Source organism: Pan troglodytes, chromosome X, assembly GCF_028858775.2.
Source record: "Pan troglodytes isolate AG18354 chromosome X, NHGRI_mPanTro3-v2.0_pri, whole genome shotgun sequence".
Classification (NCBI taxonomy): domain Eukaryota; kingdom Metazoa; phylum Chordata; class Mammalia; order Primates; family Hominidae; genus Pan; species Pan troglodytes.
The window spans coordinates 137046275-137066078 of NC_072421.2; the positions used below are offsets into that span (position 1 = coordinate 137046275).

Consider the following 19804-nt stretch of genomic DNA (forward strand, 5'->3'; position numbering starts at 1 on the left):
ATTGCTGTGACATTTCTGCTTTTGGAGACTGTATAACAAAGATACAGATAAAGCAGAACGTTTGATTAGCTATCTATGTGCCCCAGCTGGAGATCATCACAGGCTTTGCAAACACACCTACCATTGACCCTCAGCACTCCCATGGAGAAGCTGAATGACATCTCCATTTCTAATCAGGAGGTCTTCTGAGCCTCTCTTCCTGCAGTCTGCTAGGGATCTATATTTGCCTGGAGACTGTAAAGTTGTTTTAAAAAATTATATTACAAACTTGATTGCAAAACCACTTGCATAACTGCCTGCTCTGCAACATGAAGAATGAACTCTTTTCTTCACTGGTAAATGTGGCAGCTGCAGCAGCTTTGCAGGAACAGACAGACATGAAGCAGTATGTGATGGGGAACGAAAAAGGCAGAACGAGTTTATTTAACCTGAAGAATTAATTTTTATTTGAAAAAAAGAATTACAACATGAAATATACAGAAAATAGCAGAGCACAACTAATTTAAGTTACATTAATTATAAGCAGAAATCCAGAAAAAAATGTGTGAAAATATTAACTTTTAAATACGGCTTTTGTAAACTACTCTCATGAAAATTTTATCTGGGCACACACAGACAGTAGCCCTGAACAAAATTTACTCATGCCCCGAAAAGAATTTCTGGGCTTTGTATTGTTTCACACAGGTTAAAATGATGGGCACAAAAGCTGTGGTTTCAATAAAAGCATATTAAATCATAATGTTGTGCTTTACTTGACCTTAGCAATTTTGCAGCCGTAATTTTGACTTAATTCATTAATAAACTAAATAATCCAAGGCACACCGATTGCATTTGTTTACAAAGTAGAGAAGAAATAATTTTCAAGTCCAAAAGTATTCTGAGATGAGAATCTTTCAAGCACAATATCTGACACATTAAATACATGATTTTAAAAAGATAGCGTACCATAATTAAAAGCTTTATTAAATGAAAGAAAAGAAGTATGTGCTGTGGTTTCTTTGCGTGTCCATTAACCTGAAAACAACATCTGCATCATTTGAGCTCAATGTCTTTTGCGCAGTATTTTTCCAAATGAGCTGAGAAGCAGGCAGGAAAGAGCTACTTGCCATTTGACATAGTAGCTTCATCAATATAGGAGAGCCATCTCCGACACAGGTCTCTACAAGGGAAGCAGCACCCATTATTGCTCAGTTTACAACTTGACCAAGTGAAGCCAAAAGAGCAGGTCATTCCAGCTTCTTGTTTGGGCAGGGAAGAAAGGTGTATGGAATACATTGTGTTGCTCTTTTATATGTTTTCCTTAGTAGCACATCTCAGAGAATTATTGGACAAAGAGAGAGAAACTAATAGGTTTTTCTATATTCCCATCCTCTGTGATTAAAGCATTCTTCAATTTTGCATATTTACTTTATCTTCTGATACCATAGCTAGAAAAAAAAATGCCTACTTAAAACTGAGTTCTTTACAATGCCTTCATAGATCATCTACAGCAAACGGTTAAACACAAACTGGCTTCCTCTGACTTTTTGCTCGCATTTAACAACTACTACTATCCATTCCATCCCCAGCTAACATTAATTAAAGACATTAAACTTCTTTTTATTATTAGTCTAAGCCTGAGATTCCCAAAGTGTGGGAGACAGACTGTTGTGGGTTCCTGAGACCCTTTCAAGGGGTCTACAAGGTCAACCTACATTAAGACACTATTTGCCTTTTTCACTCTCATCCTCTCACAAGTACACGGTGGAGTTTTCTAGAGGATACTAGGTGTATGGTAGCACAACAAATTGAATGCAAAAGCGGATATGAGAATTCACCTTTTACTGAGCCAGAAGTTAAAGTGATTTACAAAAGTATTTCTTTTGTAAGTATTTAAGTATTTAAATCAGTCTTCTCACTGATTTTTATTTTGAAAAATGTAACTTTTTAAAGAAAAATCTTATTTATATAAACTTACAATGGGTTTATTAATATTTTTAAACAATTATTACATTCAAAATTTTGTATTTCTTAGTTTTATCACATGGTAAATATCAATAGATGTAACCTATATACTATGGAATACTCTGCAGCCATAAAAAGAAATGCAATCATGTCCTTTGCAGCAAGGTGGATGCAGCTGGAAACCGTTATCCTAAGCAAATTAACGCAGGAACAGAAAACCAAATACCACGTGTTCTCACTTATAAGTGGGAGCTAAGCATTGGGTACACGTGGACACAAAGATGGGCACAATGAACACTGGGGACTACTAGAGGGAGGAAAGACGGTTGGCAGAAGGGCTGAAAAACTACATTTTGGGTACTATGCTCACTACCTGGGTGACAGGACCATTCATACTCCAAATCTCAGCGTCACGCAGTATTCCCATGTAACAAAACCTTACACATGTACCTCCTGAATCTAAAATAAAAGTTGAAAGTATTTTTAAAAGATATAACCTACATAAACAAGAGTTCTTTGGGGTTTTCAATTTTTAAGGATGTAAAGGCTTCTTTCATTAAAAAGTTTGGGAACTGCAGGTATAGACAATTAACTCTGGACAAATATCTTACCAGATCTAAGTCTCAGTTTCCTCCTCTGTAAATTGAAGGTAATAAAGCCCGCTCTTTTTCATACTAATACTGTGAATATTAATTGAGAAATCATTTGGGAAACGGTAAACTATCACACAAATATGTATTATGGTCATCATAGTATTAGGAGAAACAATATCTACTTTTTTAAAGACTGCATTTCAGAGTCAATGCTGTACAGCTTTGTGATTATCCATGCCATTATCCTTTTTTTTTTTTTTTTTTTTTTGAGACAGAGTTTCGCTCTTGTTGCCCAGGCTGGAGTGCAAGGGCACTATCTCAGCTCACTGCAACCTGCGCCTCCTGGGTTCAAGCGATTCTCCTGCCTCAGCCTCCTGAATAGCTGGGATTACAGGCATGCGCCACCACAACCGCCTAATTTTGTATTTTTAGTAGAGACGAGGTTTACCCTCTTATACTAACAGTAGAACTGCCAAATGTAATTGATTCCTCTGAAGGGCACCAAGGAGCACTCTACTTCCAAGCATCACTCCTACCTTCCAAGCTGGTGACTTTAGAAAAGTAGGGATTTACTCCCAAACAGTCCTACCTCCTCTTTAATAGCCCACTGGTATCCTACCAACTTGCAAACTATTCCTTCTATAAACACTTTAACCTTAAAGCAACCTCCTTTAATTTTACAGGGTGTTCCCTTGCTCTAATATGCTGAGATTTTATATCATTAGTGTATTTTTGAGAACACACTAAAATATATCCCCCAGATGTTATTAAATCGTTTTTAATGTATAATGCTTATTTCCTTTATTTTCTAATCTGGAATCCAAACTGGTTTTTAAAGTATATTTGAAGCCCCTTTGTTCTCTGATTTTATTTCACATGCCTGGATGGAAAACACAGTGGTGGAGCTCTACTAAAGATAAAACTGGGATTTTAGAGATTTGGAAAGATTGACTATCTATTTCATCAACATCAGTAGAAGCTCTATGTATAGGTCAAACAGGTTCTACTTAAAGACAGAAGTGCTTCCTGATGTTCATAATAAGATTTATTTCAACTATTTTAGCAATGGCTTACTCCTAATGGCCTCAAGGATGCTGACAAAAGATTGCCCCTATGTGCTCCACCTATATTTCGTCAGTAAAACTGCCTCAATAATTTTAATTTACTATATTATTACTAACCATGAGGGGCCTATTTTCTTCTTCATTTTCATCATAAGTAGGGTAGAAATAGTTGCTTGACCATTCCGCAGGTTCTTCAGAGATTTCTGCAGATTGTGATGCCTCAGTCCAAACTATAAGAAAAGTGTGGAATGTGGCAGTTACTTCATGGTGCTAATTTACCACAAGGTGAGAAGTAAAACTAGCTGTAATCCTTTAAAAAGTTGAATTTTTAAAAATGGATTAACTAATCTAATGTAAGCAGCAAATTAACAGATCTCATCCTGGCCACATTAAACTATTCATGCAACCTGGGAAAAGTCATCGTCATCTTTTTCTAACTTGGTTTCCTCACCTGTCAAATGAAGGCATTAGTACTATGCTCTCTCCTTGCTTCTTTGGGGGCCACAGCATATATGACCTGAGGGAAGTGACCTTTAATTGGATAAATGGAAACTCTACAAGGCTATCATTACCTTTTTCTCCTCAACCAGTACAGAACTCTTCCATATTAAGGATCATCATATTAAAGTGTTGAGTATCAGGCACTCTGTTAGGCATTTCTCCAAAGAAGTCTATGCTGTTGATCCTAGAGTTGTTTAGGTGATCCTCATGTATGCTTCTACAGCACTTCGTACTTCCCTGCTGTAACACTCGCCAAATTTACTTTTAATTGCTTGTTTAACTATCTTTCTATTCTCCTAGCTTCATGAGGATGGCAGCTGAGTGTATCCTAGTTAGACTATATGCCTAGCACTTTGCATAACTCCTGGAATGCAGATCATGCTATGTCAATATTTGTTGAATTAAATAAAGTATTCAAAATCACTTCAAATAAAACCATTCACAGAGGAAGAATAAATATTTCGGCTGTTAATGACTCTTCTCTATTCATTAAACCAACGGTAAGTGAAATGCGCATTCCTTGAAGCCAGTATATATGTTTTATTCATCACTATATCCTTTATAGCAGGGGTTCCCAAACTTGACCATGCATCAAAATCACAGAGAGAGCCTGTTAAAACTCAAGTGGCTGGGCCTTGTTCCCAGAGTTTCTGATCCAGAAGGTCTGAATAGAGCAAGAGAATTTGTCTTCTGTAAAAGTTTCCAGGTGATGTTGATGCTAGTGGTCCAGGGACCACACTTTGACAACCAATACTCTCTAGTGCCCATCAGAGTGTCCTGCATATGCAAGACATGAGAGCCTTATAAAAATGGGTTAACTGTATTTTGTTTATACAAAAATACCAAGTGGGTAGATTTCCAAATTAATAATACGAGGTAAAAATTTGCACACCCATGAATCTCGTCTTAAGATGACCATGACACATACCTGTATTTGCTTCTGCCTGAACTGATGCAATTGCCTCACAGACCTCCACCACAGTGTTGGTGTGTTCCAATTCAGTTTCCTCAGTACTTACAAAAGCTCCCTGTTGCTTTCTGAAATAGTGATGTATAAAACTAAGTGAGCTTTTGTACAGTTTACAAGTAAAAAGAAATTTAAAGTGGTATTGCTTCCATTGATACCAAGTGTTAAGAACATGCTGAGAATCCATCCAAACAGCCAATACTCCCTATTTAAATCTGTGTGGCAATAGGTTATAATATACACAAGCTTAAATCTCAGATCCAAGCCAGCAGGTTCTCTATTATGTAAGGAGAAAAACTACTCCCTTCTAGACCCAAAGTAAGGGTATTGTATACAATCCCCGTTGCTCTGTGGACTTATAACATTAATGAATTAGGTAAGTTGTTGTATATAAATGAAGATGAAACCTTCAACTGATTCATATTGTTGAGTATGTACCAGCTACTATTAAGTCAATTACTGCATAAAACCTAAAGATGTTACTCCTATAATGTACGACAAAAGATGGAGCTTTTTGAACTCTGAAAGATAAAGACTTTCTCTGCAACTTTTAAATGGTTCTCCTAAATCTCCACGTGAACCACCATATGTTTCATCTGATTTTAGCTACCTCAGAAAGATGACATGCAGCGAAGGAAAAAACAGTATTTCTAATAAGTCATTCAATGATCACCACAGCAAGCAGACGCTGTGTGGTGAATCTCTGTGCCAGGCCTTCAGAATCAATGAGAGAATTCTTTCTGCATATATGCAAATGTTCAGCGAGAACTCCACCTTTTGGAATTTCTAGAGGCAGAATACAATGACTACATCTCTAAACCCATACCAGTGTGCTGTCATATAGGACTGCCAGCTTCCTTAATGACTCCTGGTTGTGTCCAGGCTCAGTTCCCTCCCAGGATCCATACCTTCTCTCTATGTAGAGAGAGGCCAAATCACCAGCAAGAGGTCCCCATCAAGGGACTGTAAAACTGTGAGCCAGTCCTTCATTTGCTCTATTCCCATATTCTTACAACCCTCTTTTTCCAGTCAGATCAAAGGTGACCAAAAATACTTTGAAAAAAAAAGCTTATGAGCACAGCCTCCTTTCCTGTCAGCCTACATGTAATTCTTCCAATGATATATTAAAAATAAAGCATTTTCAATCATGTTTAGAAATCAACCCAAGGGATAACTATTAAGAACTATCAGCCTCCAGTATAAGGCTGGACCTGAGAAAATGATATGTTTACGGAATTTGACGAGTTATTGCTAAATTGGTGGATGGTTCTTGTCAGAGATACTTTAATTACATTGTTTCATGTTACATACAGAAAACAAAAGATTGCAGGAGTGGTATTTCTTAAAGAATAATCACTTACTCATCATTCTGCTGAAGAGAAATCTGAAACTTATCCCGTTCTGTTAATTGATCCTGTTGCTTTCTTTTTTTAACTGAGAAATAAAACAAAGCATATTATCATTCAGAAGTCACACTTCTTACTTCCTTGAAGGCCAATGACTTTCTCACACACACACACACACACACACACGCATCCTTGCCATTAGACTTAAGCTTCACAGACTTGAAATAATCAGAGGGAAGGCCAGTCTCAAGTTTGAATTTGGAAAGGTCTGGACCATATAATATTTTATTCAAGAAGTTCAAGTTTAGAAGTAGAACTGGCTCCCATTCCATCATTATAGAGCAATGATTACTCGAGATATTAAGCAGAGTCACCTCATGGAAAGGACTGGGGATTACCACAATCAGTTCACTGTGTTGCTTCTCAACTGCTTCTTAAGCACAAGGGTTCATTTTCTAGTGTAAAGTTCATTCTCCAAAATAGTTTAAACAATCCTCTGAATCTCAATCTCCTACTAATTAAATTAACAAATCTTCTCATTGTAATAGTATAAAGTAAATATCAGCCCCATTCTCTGGAAAAATAATTTAAAAATCTGAGTCAATAAGCTGTTACTATACTTCTTGTTGTGAAGAATGCAGGCTTGAATTTACCTGTCAAAAGTTCCTGCTGCTTCAACAAAATATTTCTTATTTCTTTTAGCCACGTCATCTTCACATCTACATTAGAAGCCTAAAGATTAAAAAAAAAGCGGGAGGGAGGTGGTACACATTTCCTTTTAAAAAGGATGTACTATAATAAAACAAATGTAATCGTGTACATAAAATATGATCTACTCCCTATAACACCATACTCAAATCTTAACCGTTTGATTGTTAAAATTTTTATGAAGCAAATAATTTGCTATCAGATTAGATGAAATAATACAGTCAGAACCATTTTTGCTGTAATCCCAGGACTTTGGGAGGCCAAGGTGGGCAGATCTCTTGAGCCCAGGAGTTTGAGACCAGCCTGGGGAACATAGGGAAACCCCATCTCTACAAATAATAATAATAATAATAATAATTAGCCAGGTGTGGTGGCATGTGCCTGTAGTCCCAGCTACTTGAGAGGGTGAGGTGGGAGAATCGCTTGAGCCTGGGAGGCAGAGGTTGAAGTGAGCCGAGATCACACCACTGCACTCCAGCCTGAGCAACAGGGTGAGACGCTGTCTCAAAAAAAAAAAATCCATTTTGAAATTGCCCTTAAATAATGGTATAATAATGCTTGGATGAAACTGTGAAATATAATTTCACTTATTTTGTCTTTACAGGAGGATTCTTTTTAAAATATAACATTTTGATGTTTAATTTTAGTAAAATAAAACAAGCTCTACTATTTCTGAAAAGGCCATCTATTGCAGAATAACCTTGGTGACTGATGGTAACATGAAATCCTCCTTAAATATCCTCCCATCACTTACAAGATGTTTGTTAAATGATACCAAATATTATATCTTAAGCAAGCCAAGAAAACATATTTTTATAGATTGCAGTCACCTAGTAAAGAATTACAACAAACAAAAAACACTGAGCATTTTTAACAGATAACAGCACATTGACAACTCCAGATACAAATATTTATTGCAATGACAACATCCTTTTGAAATGTTCTGATTCCTCTTCCCTTCCCTGAAACATGTTGGACCCTATACAACTGGCCAGGGCTTTAACCATGTTCTTCAGAAGCAGAAAGCAAGTCTGAACTGTCACATCCCCATGTCTCATAATCAGGTACCCCTAGAATGCTCAGCATAAGAGGAACTCAGAACTATTATAATTCCATAACTTGGAAATTTGATGGGGACAGAGAAGTACCTGCCAAGCTGTCAGCTCTAGTTGATAAGTCTCTTATGTAGTTGTGAAAACTTGAAGCCCTAGAGAACACCACAGGCATATCTCAATGTAACTACTAGAAAACATTTAAATACATCACAAAGAATATTCAAATAATATTTAACTGACCTACATGAAAGGGGTGGAAATTTTGAAATGCGACCAAAATTATTTTTGTTTATAAATTCGGGCTTTTGTATTTCAATGCAGGTTTGGGTTTCTAGAAGAATTTTCAAATGACCAACCTGGACAATATAAACTTCTTCCTTTTCACCATACCAGATTTCAAACTTGCGGTTATCACCTTTTACATATTCAGTGATTCCAACTTCATCCATCTATAATAAATAAGTCAAAATTTTCATGAGCATTTTATTTTGAATATGAAATTACATTAAATCTACCCTATCATATTCTAAATGAAACAGAATTTCTCTTGGGCAGAAAAATACATGTTATATTAAATGAATATGAAATAATAATTACAATCATAGATGAGAGTATTTAAATGCTTTCATTGAACTATGCACTTTATAGTTCAGATTGCACGCTTCATTTCAGTGGTTGACACAAATGTTATAAATCTGAACATCCAAGTAGCCCATCTAAGATCTAATTATGTTATAAATTAATAGTACACTATTAAAACAAATTATTGAGTCAAACACAGAAGTCATTAAACATCAATAAAGAAAAGCCACTGAAAATTAATTTAAATAGTTATTTAGAATAATCATTTGACAGACCATTTAATCCTACAAATTATAATTTATTTTGATAGAAGTCCTACAAGTTATAAACATCTAATTTATGGGACAGGAGAGAACCAGCCAGGTACACAAGGATCTCTCTATTTTCCACCAATCCCTTGGCCTTTCTAAAAAAAAAACAAACAAACAAAAAAAAAAACAAATAATATGTAATGGGACATTGTTGTCTTTTTGTACCCAGTGAAACTTCTGTGCACAATATCTCTTCCTTACCACAATTTTTTCTTTTCCTCAGCGTGATTGTGCAAGTCATAAACTCTTCCATTTTCTTTCATCGTTTTCTGCTAATAGCTTGGCTAATTGCATTTTGGGCAATCTCACTCCTTTGCACAAACATTCTTTTAGTTCCTTTCTGCCTTCCTCTTTTCTTTCAATTCTTAACCTAATTATCTAAAGGAGTATCTCACTCTCTGTTCTAGTTATGAGCCCCCCAAATGGCCCTTATTAGAGCTGATAAGCATTAAAGATAGTGCTAGGGAGATCGCCATACCAAGGAGAAGAAAAGCACTTATGCTTAGAAATGTAATTTAACATAACATATTAATGAAAGAACCTGTAACATCCACCCTGAACGTAGTAAGAAGTTATTTTCACAATGTCCCAAACTATCTTTATATTCTCACTCCATCATTCCAACTAACCTACTTCTGCTCAAATATCACAATTTAAGATGAATAGTAATCTCATATTCAATATTTTTAAAAATTAATTTTGTTTCATTACATGGTTTTGTCTTAATAACATGATAAGCTGGAAGGCCCACAGGCTTTGAAGTTAGAGAGGTCTGGATTGGAATACATCTCTACCATTCACTAGCTATGTGTCTTGGTGCAAGTTGCTTAACTTTTCTAAACTTCAGTTTCCTCAACTATAAAATAGAAAGAACACCTATTTCATAGGGTTGATATAAGGACTAAATAGCATGGAGTAAATGCTTAGATCCTATAATGAGCTTTTTAAAGTATGAGTTTGCTTTCTACTCTTTCCCCTATTTAAGTTGCAATTGTTTTGTTATTTTTTTATTGCAAACATATAGTACATCATTATCAATTAAGTGAACTTTTCTGAGTTGCCCTGGAAATCTAACCATTATGTGTTGTACATAATAAGGACTATGTGCAATTTGTAAAATTTTTAAAAATCGATGATAATAAACACATGAACTAAGGAATCTGAAGGACTTGAATCTCCCCATCTGGTCAACTTTGACTTTAGATAGGGCCTTTCCTTGCACATAAGCAGCCAACTTAAAATATAACATATAAATAATTAGAAAGTACATGGTCAGGCCATGGGATCCCAGCTTCGTATGGTGCAGTCAAAACAAGAGTTCATTTAAAGTGAGAGACATAGACAAAGGCAACAACAGACACTGGGGACTACCAGAGGAGGGATGGAGGGAGAGGGACAAGGGTTGGAAAACTAACTCTTGGGGACAATGCTCAGTACCTGGGTGATGGGATATTTGTGCCCCAAACCTAAACATCATGCAATACAGCCAGGTAACAAACCTGCAGATGTACCCCCTGAATCTAAAATAAAAGTTAAAAAAAAAAGTGAGAGAGAAGGTTCAGCAGTGGAATATCTGCAATGATCCTCTCTACCAAGGGTAAGACTTTGAAACTAATAACCCAGATTGTTAAATAACACATTGACTAGGAATGCTAGCAATTGCTTAATGCTAGAATCTCATGATAAGCAGGCAAGCAGAAGTGAGTGTAGTGAACCCTAAGAAATATCCTAATTTTTAGTGATATCACCATTTTCCAAGGAATCCTGGTCTAAAGCCTTGTAGGCATCACTGGCTAATATTGTTTATTAAGGATACTTGGCATTACTGGGGAACCAAAGAAGAATCAGAAAGATTTTCTTCCTTCAATGTCAGGTATTATTTAATTTTTGTAGCTAGTAAGTCATCAAGCCCATCTGTCTACTTTCTATTGAAATGTTTCTTGAATCTATTCCACCTTCTCTGTTTCCATGGTACCTATTGCAGTTTCAGTTTTCATGACTTAATCACCTAATATCCCCCTTACTTTAATGTACTCAAGAAACATTTTGTTGGCATGTCCATCATTGTAACAAATTGAAGGTAAAATAGAAAATTAATATGAAATAGAAATACTGTATTAGGTAGAAATTAGGTCACCTCACGATAAAATGTACATCAAATGCATTTGGGTCAAATATGCCTATGAAGGTAAAGTACCTTCCCAAGAAATAGGTATACAGACAGCAAGAGATTTGAACCCTCTCTGACATGGATTACAAATTTATGGTTCTCAATCTATGTTTATTAATTACTTAGAAGGCCCTTTGAGATTTGGGGGCTTAGAGGTGGACTGCTAAAATCAAAGGAGCAACTGGCCCTTTGTGACGAAACCAAGAGTTTTAAAGAAGCTGCTGTGGGTTCAGAGTGAAGCAGGGAAAATACACGATAGGAAGAACTACATCTTTTTGACCCGACCCTGGGCAGGAACCTTGTTGGGAACAACTAGGGGCTGCTGATCCTATGGGAAGAATCAAAAGCAAGGCCTGCTTACAGGTAGTCTCCTAATACAAATACCTCATGCCTGTCTCAAAACATATTGCCTGTCCTCTTTATAACTGCTACTGAAAATTTCATCAATTATCAAATATACTGGTAATGAGAACTATGAAAGAACATGCTCATGAAAAGTAACTAACGTGATAGTGGTTGGGGAATTAAGGACAATCGTTTTCTCTATTTTTGAAATTTTTTGTGACAAACGTTATATTGGTTTTAGAATTTAAAATTAAAGGAATTTATCCATTTCTTCTAGATTTTCTAGTTTATTTGCATAGAGGTGTTTATAGTATTCTCTGATGGTAGTTTGTATTTCTGTGGGATTGGTGGTGATATCCCCTTTATCATTTTTTATTGCGTCTATTTGATTCTTCTCTCTTTTCTTCTTTATTAGTCTTGCTAGCAGTTTATCAATTTTGTTGATCTTTTCAAAAAACCAGCTCCTGAATCTCTGAATAGACCAACAACAGGCTCTGAAATTGGGGCAATAATCAATAGCTTACCAACCAAAAACAGTCCAGGACCAGATGGATTCACAGCCAAATTCTACCAGAGGTACAAGGAGGAACTGGTACTATTCCTTCTGAAACTATTCCAATCAATAGAAAAAGAGGGAATCCTCCCTAACTCATTTTATGAGGCCAGCATCATCCTGATACCAAAGCCGGGCAGAGACACAACCAAAAAAGAGAATTTTAGACCAATATCCTTGATGAACATTGATGCAAAAATCTTCAATAAAATACTGGCAAACTGAATCCAGCAGTACATCAAAAAGCTTATCCACCATGATCAAGCGGGCTTCATCCCTGGGATGCAAGGCTGGTTCAATATACGCAAATCGATAAATGTAATCCAGCATATAAACAGAACCAAAGACAAAAACCACATGATTAACTCAATAGATGCAGAAAAGGCCTTTGACAAAATTCAACAACGCTTCGTGCTAAAAACTCTCAATAAATTAGGTATTGATGGGATGTATCTCAAAATAATAAGAGCTATCTATGACAAACCCACAGCCAATATCATACTGAATGGGCAAAAACTGGAAGCATTCCCTTTGAAAACTGGCACAAGACAGGGATGCCCTCTCTCACAACTCCTATTCAACATAGTGTTGGAAGTTCTGGCCAGGGCAATCAGGCAGGAGAAGGAAATAAAGGGTATTCAATTAGGAAAAGAGGAAGTCAAATTGTCCCTGTCTGCAGATGACATGATTGTATATCTAGAAAACCCCATTGTCTCAGCCCAAAATCTCCTTAAGCTGATAAGCAACTTCAGCAAAGTCTCAGGATACAAAATCAATGTACAAAAATCACAAGCATTCTTATACACCAATAACAGACAAACAGAGAGCCAAATCATGAATGAACTCCCATTCACAATTGCTACAAAGAGAATAAAATACCTAGGAATCCAACTTACAAGGGACATGAAGGACCTCTTCAAGGAGAACTACAAACCACTGCTCAATGAAATAAAAGAGGATATAAAGAAATGGAAGAACACTCCATGCTCATGGGTAGGAAGAATCAATATCGTAAAAATGGCCATACTGCTCAAGGTAATTTATAGATTCAATGCCATCCCCATCAAGCTACCAATGACTTTCTTCACAGAATTGGAAAAAACTACTTTAAAGTTCATATGGAACCAAAAAAGAGCCCGCACCGCCAAGTCAATCCTAAGCCAAAAGAACAAAGCCGGAGGCATGACGCTACCTGACTTCAAACTATACTACAAGGCTACAGTAACCAAAACAGCATGGTACTGGTGCCAAAACAGAGACATAGATCAATGGAACAGAACAGAGCACTCAGAAATAATGCTGCATATCTACAACCATCTGATCTTTGACAAACCTGAGAAAAACAAGCAATGGGGAAAGGATTCCCTATTTAATAAATGGTGCAGGGAAAACTGGCTAGCCGTATGTAGAAAGCTGAAACTGGATCCCTTCCTTACACCTTATACAAAAATTAATTCAAGATGGATTGAAGACTTAAATGTTAGACCTAAAACTATAAAAATCCTAGAAGAAAACCTAGGCATTACCATTCAGGACATAGGCATGGGCAAGGACTTCATGTCTAAAACACCAAAAGCAATGGCAACAAAAGCCAAAATTGACAAATGGGATCTAATGAAACTAAAGAGCTTCTGCACAGCAAAAGAAACTACCATCAGAGTGAACAGGCAACCTACAGAATGGGAGAGAATTTTCGCAACCTACTCACCTGACAAAGGGCTAATATCCAGGATCTACAATGAATTCAAACAAATTTACAAGAAAAAAACAACCCACCCCATCAAAAAGTGGGCAAAGGACATGAACAGACACTTCTCAAAAGAAGACATTTATGCAGCCAAAAAACGCATGAAAAAATGCTCACCATCACTGGCCATCAGAGAAATGCAAATCAAAACCACAATGAGATATCATCTCACACCAGTTAGAATGGCAATCATTAAAAAGTCAGGAAACAACAGGTGCTGGAGAGGATGTGGAGAAATAGGAACACTTTTACACTGTTAGTGGGACTGTAAACTAGTTCAACCACTGTGGAAGTCAGTGTGGCGATTCCTCAGGGATCTAGAACTAGAAATACCATTTGACCCAGCCATCCCATTACTGGGTATATACCCAAAGGATTATAAATCATGCTGCTATAAAGACACATGCACACATGTGTTTATTGCAGCACTATTCACAATAGCAAAGACTTGGAATCAACCCAAATGTCTAACAATTATAGACTGGATTAAGAAAATGTGGCACATACACACCATGGAATACTATGCAGCCATAAAATATGATGAGTTCATGTCCTTTGTAGGGACATGGATGAAATTGGAAATCATCATTCTCAGTAAACTATCGCAAGAACAAAAAACTGAACACCACATCTTCTCACTCATAGGTGGGAATTGAACAATGAGAACACATGGACACAGGAAGGGGAACATCACACTCCAGGGACTGTTGTGGGGTGGGGGGAGGGGGGAGGGATAGCTTTAGGAGATATACCTAATGCTAAATGATGAGTTAATGGGTGCAGCACACCAGCGTGGCACATGTATACATATGTAACTAACCTGCACATTGTGCACATGTACCCTAAAACTTAAAGTATAATAATAATAAAATAAAAAAATAAAAAATAAAAAAAAATTTAAAATTCAAAAGATGAAATGCATTAGATGTAAAAAAATTCAAATTTGTCAATTATGGGTCTCATGTGAATTGGAAGTTCTTCTCTATTGGAGAAACCAGCTGTAAGTATCATTGGGTTGTCAATAACTTCCCCAAACAATACTGTTCTCTTTTTAATAACAAACTAATATTAGAACAAAATGGGGATTTTGTTTATAGGAGAGAATAAAGTAATTTTGAAAGACGGAACAGGACAGATATGGAAAGGATTCAGCTATAGGTGGCTTTGAACACCCAGGAAGGATGGAGCTAGGGAGTGGAGGAGGAACACAGAAAGGAAGGTGGGGACATGCTAAACACAAAAGTTATTCATTTTTAAATTGCATTGAGGAAAAGGAGGAAACTCTTTCCTCCCTGTCTCTCCTGTAGCATAAGGCTCCTTTCTAACAAGACCAAGAACTCCACCCAGTGTCACTCGAAAGAGAGTGCTTATGAGGAGGCTGGGACACTCCTTATCATTTCAAACTGTGCTCTTCAGGATGCTAGGGAGCCCCCTTGAGGAATACCTAGGATCGTAGTGAGAAGAAAGGGAGGAATCAAAGCTCTGAATTCCCTCACCTTCACTTCAAGCAGAGAAGTTATGATTCATCTGACTTCTACATAAGACATAAGATTTAAAAAAAAAAACAAAGATGTGCAGCCAAAGTATAAAACCTACTCATTTGAAACAAAAAAAAATGTACAAACTGGGAGACACACATACACGAAACAATACTACATTACCCGATACAGATTGTCTTACTTTCCAACAGTGTTTAAAACTGTATGACGGGTATCTATCAGAGCCTTCTCCACTTTCAACACGCCTTTTGCAAAAAACAATGGCTTTTTCATACAAGAAAAGGTGTCGCTGCATTGGTTTGAATCTAGCCAAATCCTTCATTTTTGTAGCACATTTCTTGTGCCCTATCCAAACGCTGAATCCACCTTGCATTATCATCTTGCCCAGTTCATTTAAGTTTCCCTAGAATGGAAAATCAAAACCCATTAGTAGAAAGCAAAGCTACATTTAGCTCTCTGACACCAACATGTTAGGGTTCAGCTTAAGCTACTCAAACCCTGAAGAATAATTTATGTTTTTTTAAAAACTTAACTTTGTATGTTAAAACATGGCATGCACCACATAAGTACAAAATTACTGTGGGGGTGGGGGACAAAAGAAACTTCCTTTTCTCTGGCTTCATATCATCTGGAGGTATTTCAGCTAAGGTAAGTCTCCCCATCTCTTCTTCAATCCTGATTGGTGCATGATATATACCAGTTCAAGTTTTCCCACTGGGTGGAGCTAACCTGTTAAAAGGCTAAACAAGTGCTAAAGATTTGATTCTTTTCTTTCCTATCTATTCCTATCTATAGGGGCAAGCAGCAATTATGGAGCAATACGTTTTCTTAGCTGATTCAAACATTCCTTAAGCAGGATCTCCCAGGTCTGGGATTGGGGGAAGACTGTTGGGGACAAGGGGGATCTCATAAATCCATTTGGCTGCTGATCTGAAGCCAATTCTCCACTTAGCATTATCAGTAGTAACATCAACATTTTGATCTCCAGTTATCTGATTCTTATACGTTATTTCTCAATTGGTTCCAGGAGGGGAAAAGGGATGTTGAGATGCTGACCCTCTAAAATTCCAACAATTATTAAAATGTGCTTACAATATAGCCATTTATTGCAATCTGATGCATAGAATCATTAACTGACTTCAGTAAATCCAGCATTGCATCGAGTGCCTTCTTCAACAGAGCAGATCCTTCACAGTCTTTGCTATATTTTAATAGCTCCTGTAATTAGAAATCAGGAATTAATATTAGGCAGATATTAATATCTGGTTGAAATGAATAAGTTTTTGGCTAACATGCTTTCAAGCTGGAATCCAAATATAATGTCACATTTTGGAGTAATTCCTTTTACATGCCCTTTGCTGCAGTAATATTTTTAATGGCTGTCAAAATAGAGGAAGTAGAATAGTGACTGAATAGTATAAAACAAAGGACATTTAATGCTTCTGGAGTTGAAGTATAATAGCTATTAAGACACATCAGAGATCAATTTTTAAAGCCATTACATGTAGGGTTCTTTTGTCCTCTACATACAGTAATTTGTTTTAGCCATGATGCACTCATAATGCATATAGCATAGAATATTATGAAAATTCACTTTAAAACAAGCCGTATTGTATTTACACTTAACACAAGATTCTAGCAATCCTTTCGCATTATACTAGGGGAGTGCCATTTGCATTTTTCATTAGGAAGGCCCCTATGAAATGCAGCCTCAAAACTATAAGAAATATTTGCTTTGTTTAGTTCTTCTTACAAATATTTAAAGTTCTTCAGTAAAACATTGTGCGGAAATCAACACAACTTGTATGAAAAATTAAATAGCTAAGATCCCAGATATTCTCAGCCTGATATCTATGCCTATGGCATTTGTAGCCACAGTGAATTGATGGAGCACACTGCAAAATTCTGCCAAATCCAGCCTTCCCAGTCATTGAGCCTACCTATTTCTAGTGCTTCCTAGTAAACTATTTCCTTTTTAATGGCTCTGTCATATCTGACTCAAAAAGTAAAGAAACAAACAAATGCTTCATATAATTACCTTCAACAATAACTGATATTTAGTGATTCGTTGCACTGGTTTGAGTAAATAGGAATCCAGTCTAAGTCTGTGTTTTAACTTCCTTTGACATTCCTGTCATTAAAAGATAAATATCAATAAAATTAAATTAAGACATGTACCTGTGAAAATGCCAAGTGTTCATTGATTAAACCTAATGCCCCAATGTTTCTTACATCTCAAAGAATATTTATTGGAAAAATCACTGTTATAGTACAGAAATTATAAGACACAATATATCTGAAAAACTACCATAAACACTATTTCAAGGATTGGAGAGGTAAACAATTTCAACATTTCAAAGATTTAAAAGTTTTCAAATATAAATTCATATTGATGTGGAATGCTTAAAAGGTGTGAAAGCAGGGAATGACTATAGATTAACATGATTAAAACGTTCTTTAATATATTCAAGAAAATTCACGAAAGACCAAGCTCTACAAGCCAAGGCTCAGAAAAGAAATTGGTTGTGCTGAATAAAAATCAGACTGGATATGAGAACAGAATTTTTAATATAACAAGAAAAAGCCGTCATCAACTGGTGCTATACTTCAGTAATTGGCCCATTGCCACTATAAATATAAGGGTCATGATGTTGGGTTCCGGGAACATTGTAGGGGCCCATAGTTAGGGCAAGATGCAGATATTTAGGATGAAATGTGCATAGAGAAAGTATAGAACACAAAGGGATTGGGGAAAAATACGCCTGAATAAGAACCATGGCTCTCCTCTGAATATGGGTAAAATCCAACATACAATCTAATTCAAATGAGACTTAAAGATGGGGGACTGCTATTAGGTTGGTGCAAAAGTGATTGTGGTTTTTGCCATTACTTTCAGTGGCAAAAACCACAGTAACTTTTGCACCAACTTGATACATGCGTTTACATCTCCTCACTCATGACAACCAACTAAAATGATGGAAAAGTTATTTTACTAGGCAAAATCACAAAGTTATGAAGAAGATGAGCAAGGGGAAAACTTCCGCAAAATTTGGAAACTGGAAACCAAACTTAGAAGTGGTCAACTTAGAACCGAGCACACTGGAGAAAAGTGGATTTCAAGTTGGTGGAGGAAAAAGCCAGGGAACAACTCAATTTATGTTATAAACATCTCTTCCCTGCCCTCCACAAAGTCTCAGGGATTATAGACACCAAGTACCTCTGAAAGTGGGAGGTAAAGGTGAGGTTCAAGAAAGGATGCTTGTTGAAAGTCTTTTTAAGAAGTAATTAGATAATAACAAGTGTTGGTGAGGATATGGAGCAATTAATACCCTCATACACTGCTGTTGGAAATGCAAAACGGTGCAGTAACTTTGGAAAAGAGTCCAACAGTTTCTCAAAAAGTTAAATTTGGAGTTACTATATGATCCAGCACTTTCACTCCCAGGTGTATAGCCAAGAGGAATGAAAATACATGTCTACAGAAAAACTTATACAAAAGCATTCTCAGCAGCATTGTTCATAATAATCAAAAGGTAGAAACAAGCCAAATGTGCATCAATCAATGAATGGATAAATAAAATGCTATACATCCATATAATGGAATATTATTCAACCATAAATAGGAATAAAAAACTAATACATGCTACAACATGGACGAACCACTAAAATATTATGCTAAATGAAAGAAAGAAGTCAAACACAAAAGACCACATATTGTATGATTCCATTTATATGAAATGTCCAGAATAGGCAAATCTATTGAAGACAGGAAGCAGATTAGTGATTGCCTAGGGCTGCTTAGATTGGGGAAAAAAGGGAGGGTAAGACTGGTTTCTTTTTAGTGATAAAAACATGGTTGTACAACCTTGTGAATCTAGTAAAACCACTGAATTGTATACTTTAAAAGGGTGAACTGATGGCATTTTAGTTATAGCTCAATAAAGCTGTTACAAAAAGAAAATAAATGGCATGAAAATCTAAACAAAAGCAATAAGGCTCTCAGATAACCATACCACTTTGCACAGCTGGGTGCCTTCTCTTCCCTTCCTTTGGCAGAAAAATGGATGTTTATCTAGAAAGAGTAAAACACAGGCCCTATGGACTAAAGGATACAAGGTTCAACTTAGGGCAGAGTACCATATTGAAAAATATTCAAGTACTCTCCATGTTATATCTCAAACAAGTGACCCTCAGCCTTTTCTCCCAACTCGGCTACCACAACACTAGCATCCAGATCATTATACACAAGGTAGCAGTTCAAGGAATCTGACCAGCCTAATAGAAATGCTCTAAAGATACAGGTATTTGGGAATCCCTTCAAGGAAATAGCTTGAGACAAATAACTCAACAATGAGGATCATGGTCAATAAACCCACATATGCCCTGGAAACTTCCAATGAGCTTTTTAGTGTTTACTCC

General features: G+C 36.5%; 1 protein-coding gene across 14 annotated transcripts in view; it reads right to left on the reverse strand.

The window, feature by feature from the left end:
* Window positions 1-424: 424 nt before the first annotated feature.
* The window catches only part of MCF2 (MCF.2 cell line derived transforming sequence), a 128445-nt gene continuing 109065 nt past the window's right edge, over window positions 425-19804 (reverse strand). For 4 of the 14 annotated variants that reach the window (XM_016944298.3, XM_063804652.1, XM_016944303.3 and 1 more), the window contains 9 exons: window positions 17424-17516; window positions 16478-16603; window positions 15567-15788; window positions 8535-8627; window positions 7069-7147; window positions 6431-6503; window positions 5031-5140; window positions 3719-3831; window positions 425-1159 (listed from right to left, as the gene is read on the reverse strand). In XM_016944298.3, the coding sequence (XP_016799787.1) occupies window positions 1127-1159; window positions 3719-3831; window positions 5031-5140; window positions 6431-6503; window positions 7069-7147; window positions 8535-8627; window positions 15567-15788; window positions 16478-16603; window positions 17424-17516 (942 nt within the window). In that variant the 3' untranslated portion in view covers window positions 425-1126. Of the gene's footprint in view, window positions 1160-1313; window positions 1428-3718; window positions 3832-5030; window positions 5141-6430; window positions 6504-7068; window positions 7148-8534; window positions 8628-15566; window positions 15789-16477; window positions 16604-17423; window positions 17517-19804 lie in introns of those variants that run through there. The other 10 variants (XM_054676234.2, XM_016944297.3, XM_016944296.3 and 7 more) reach the window with 4 other exon arrangements.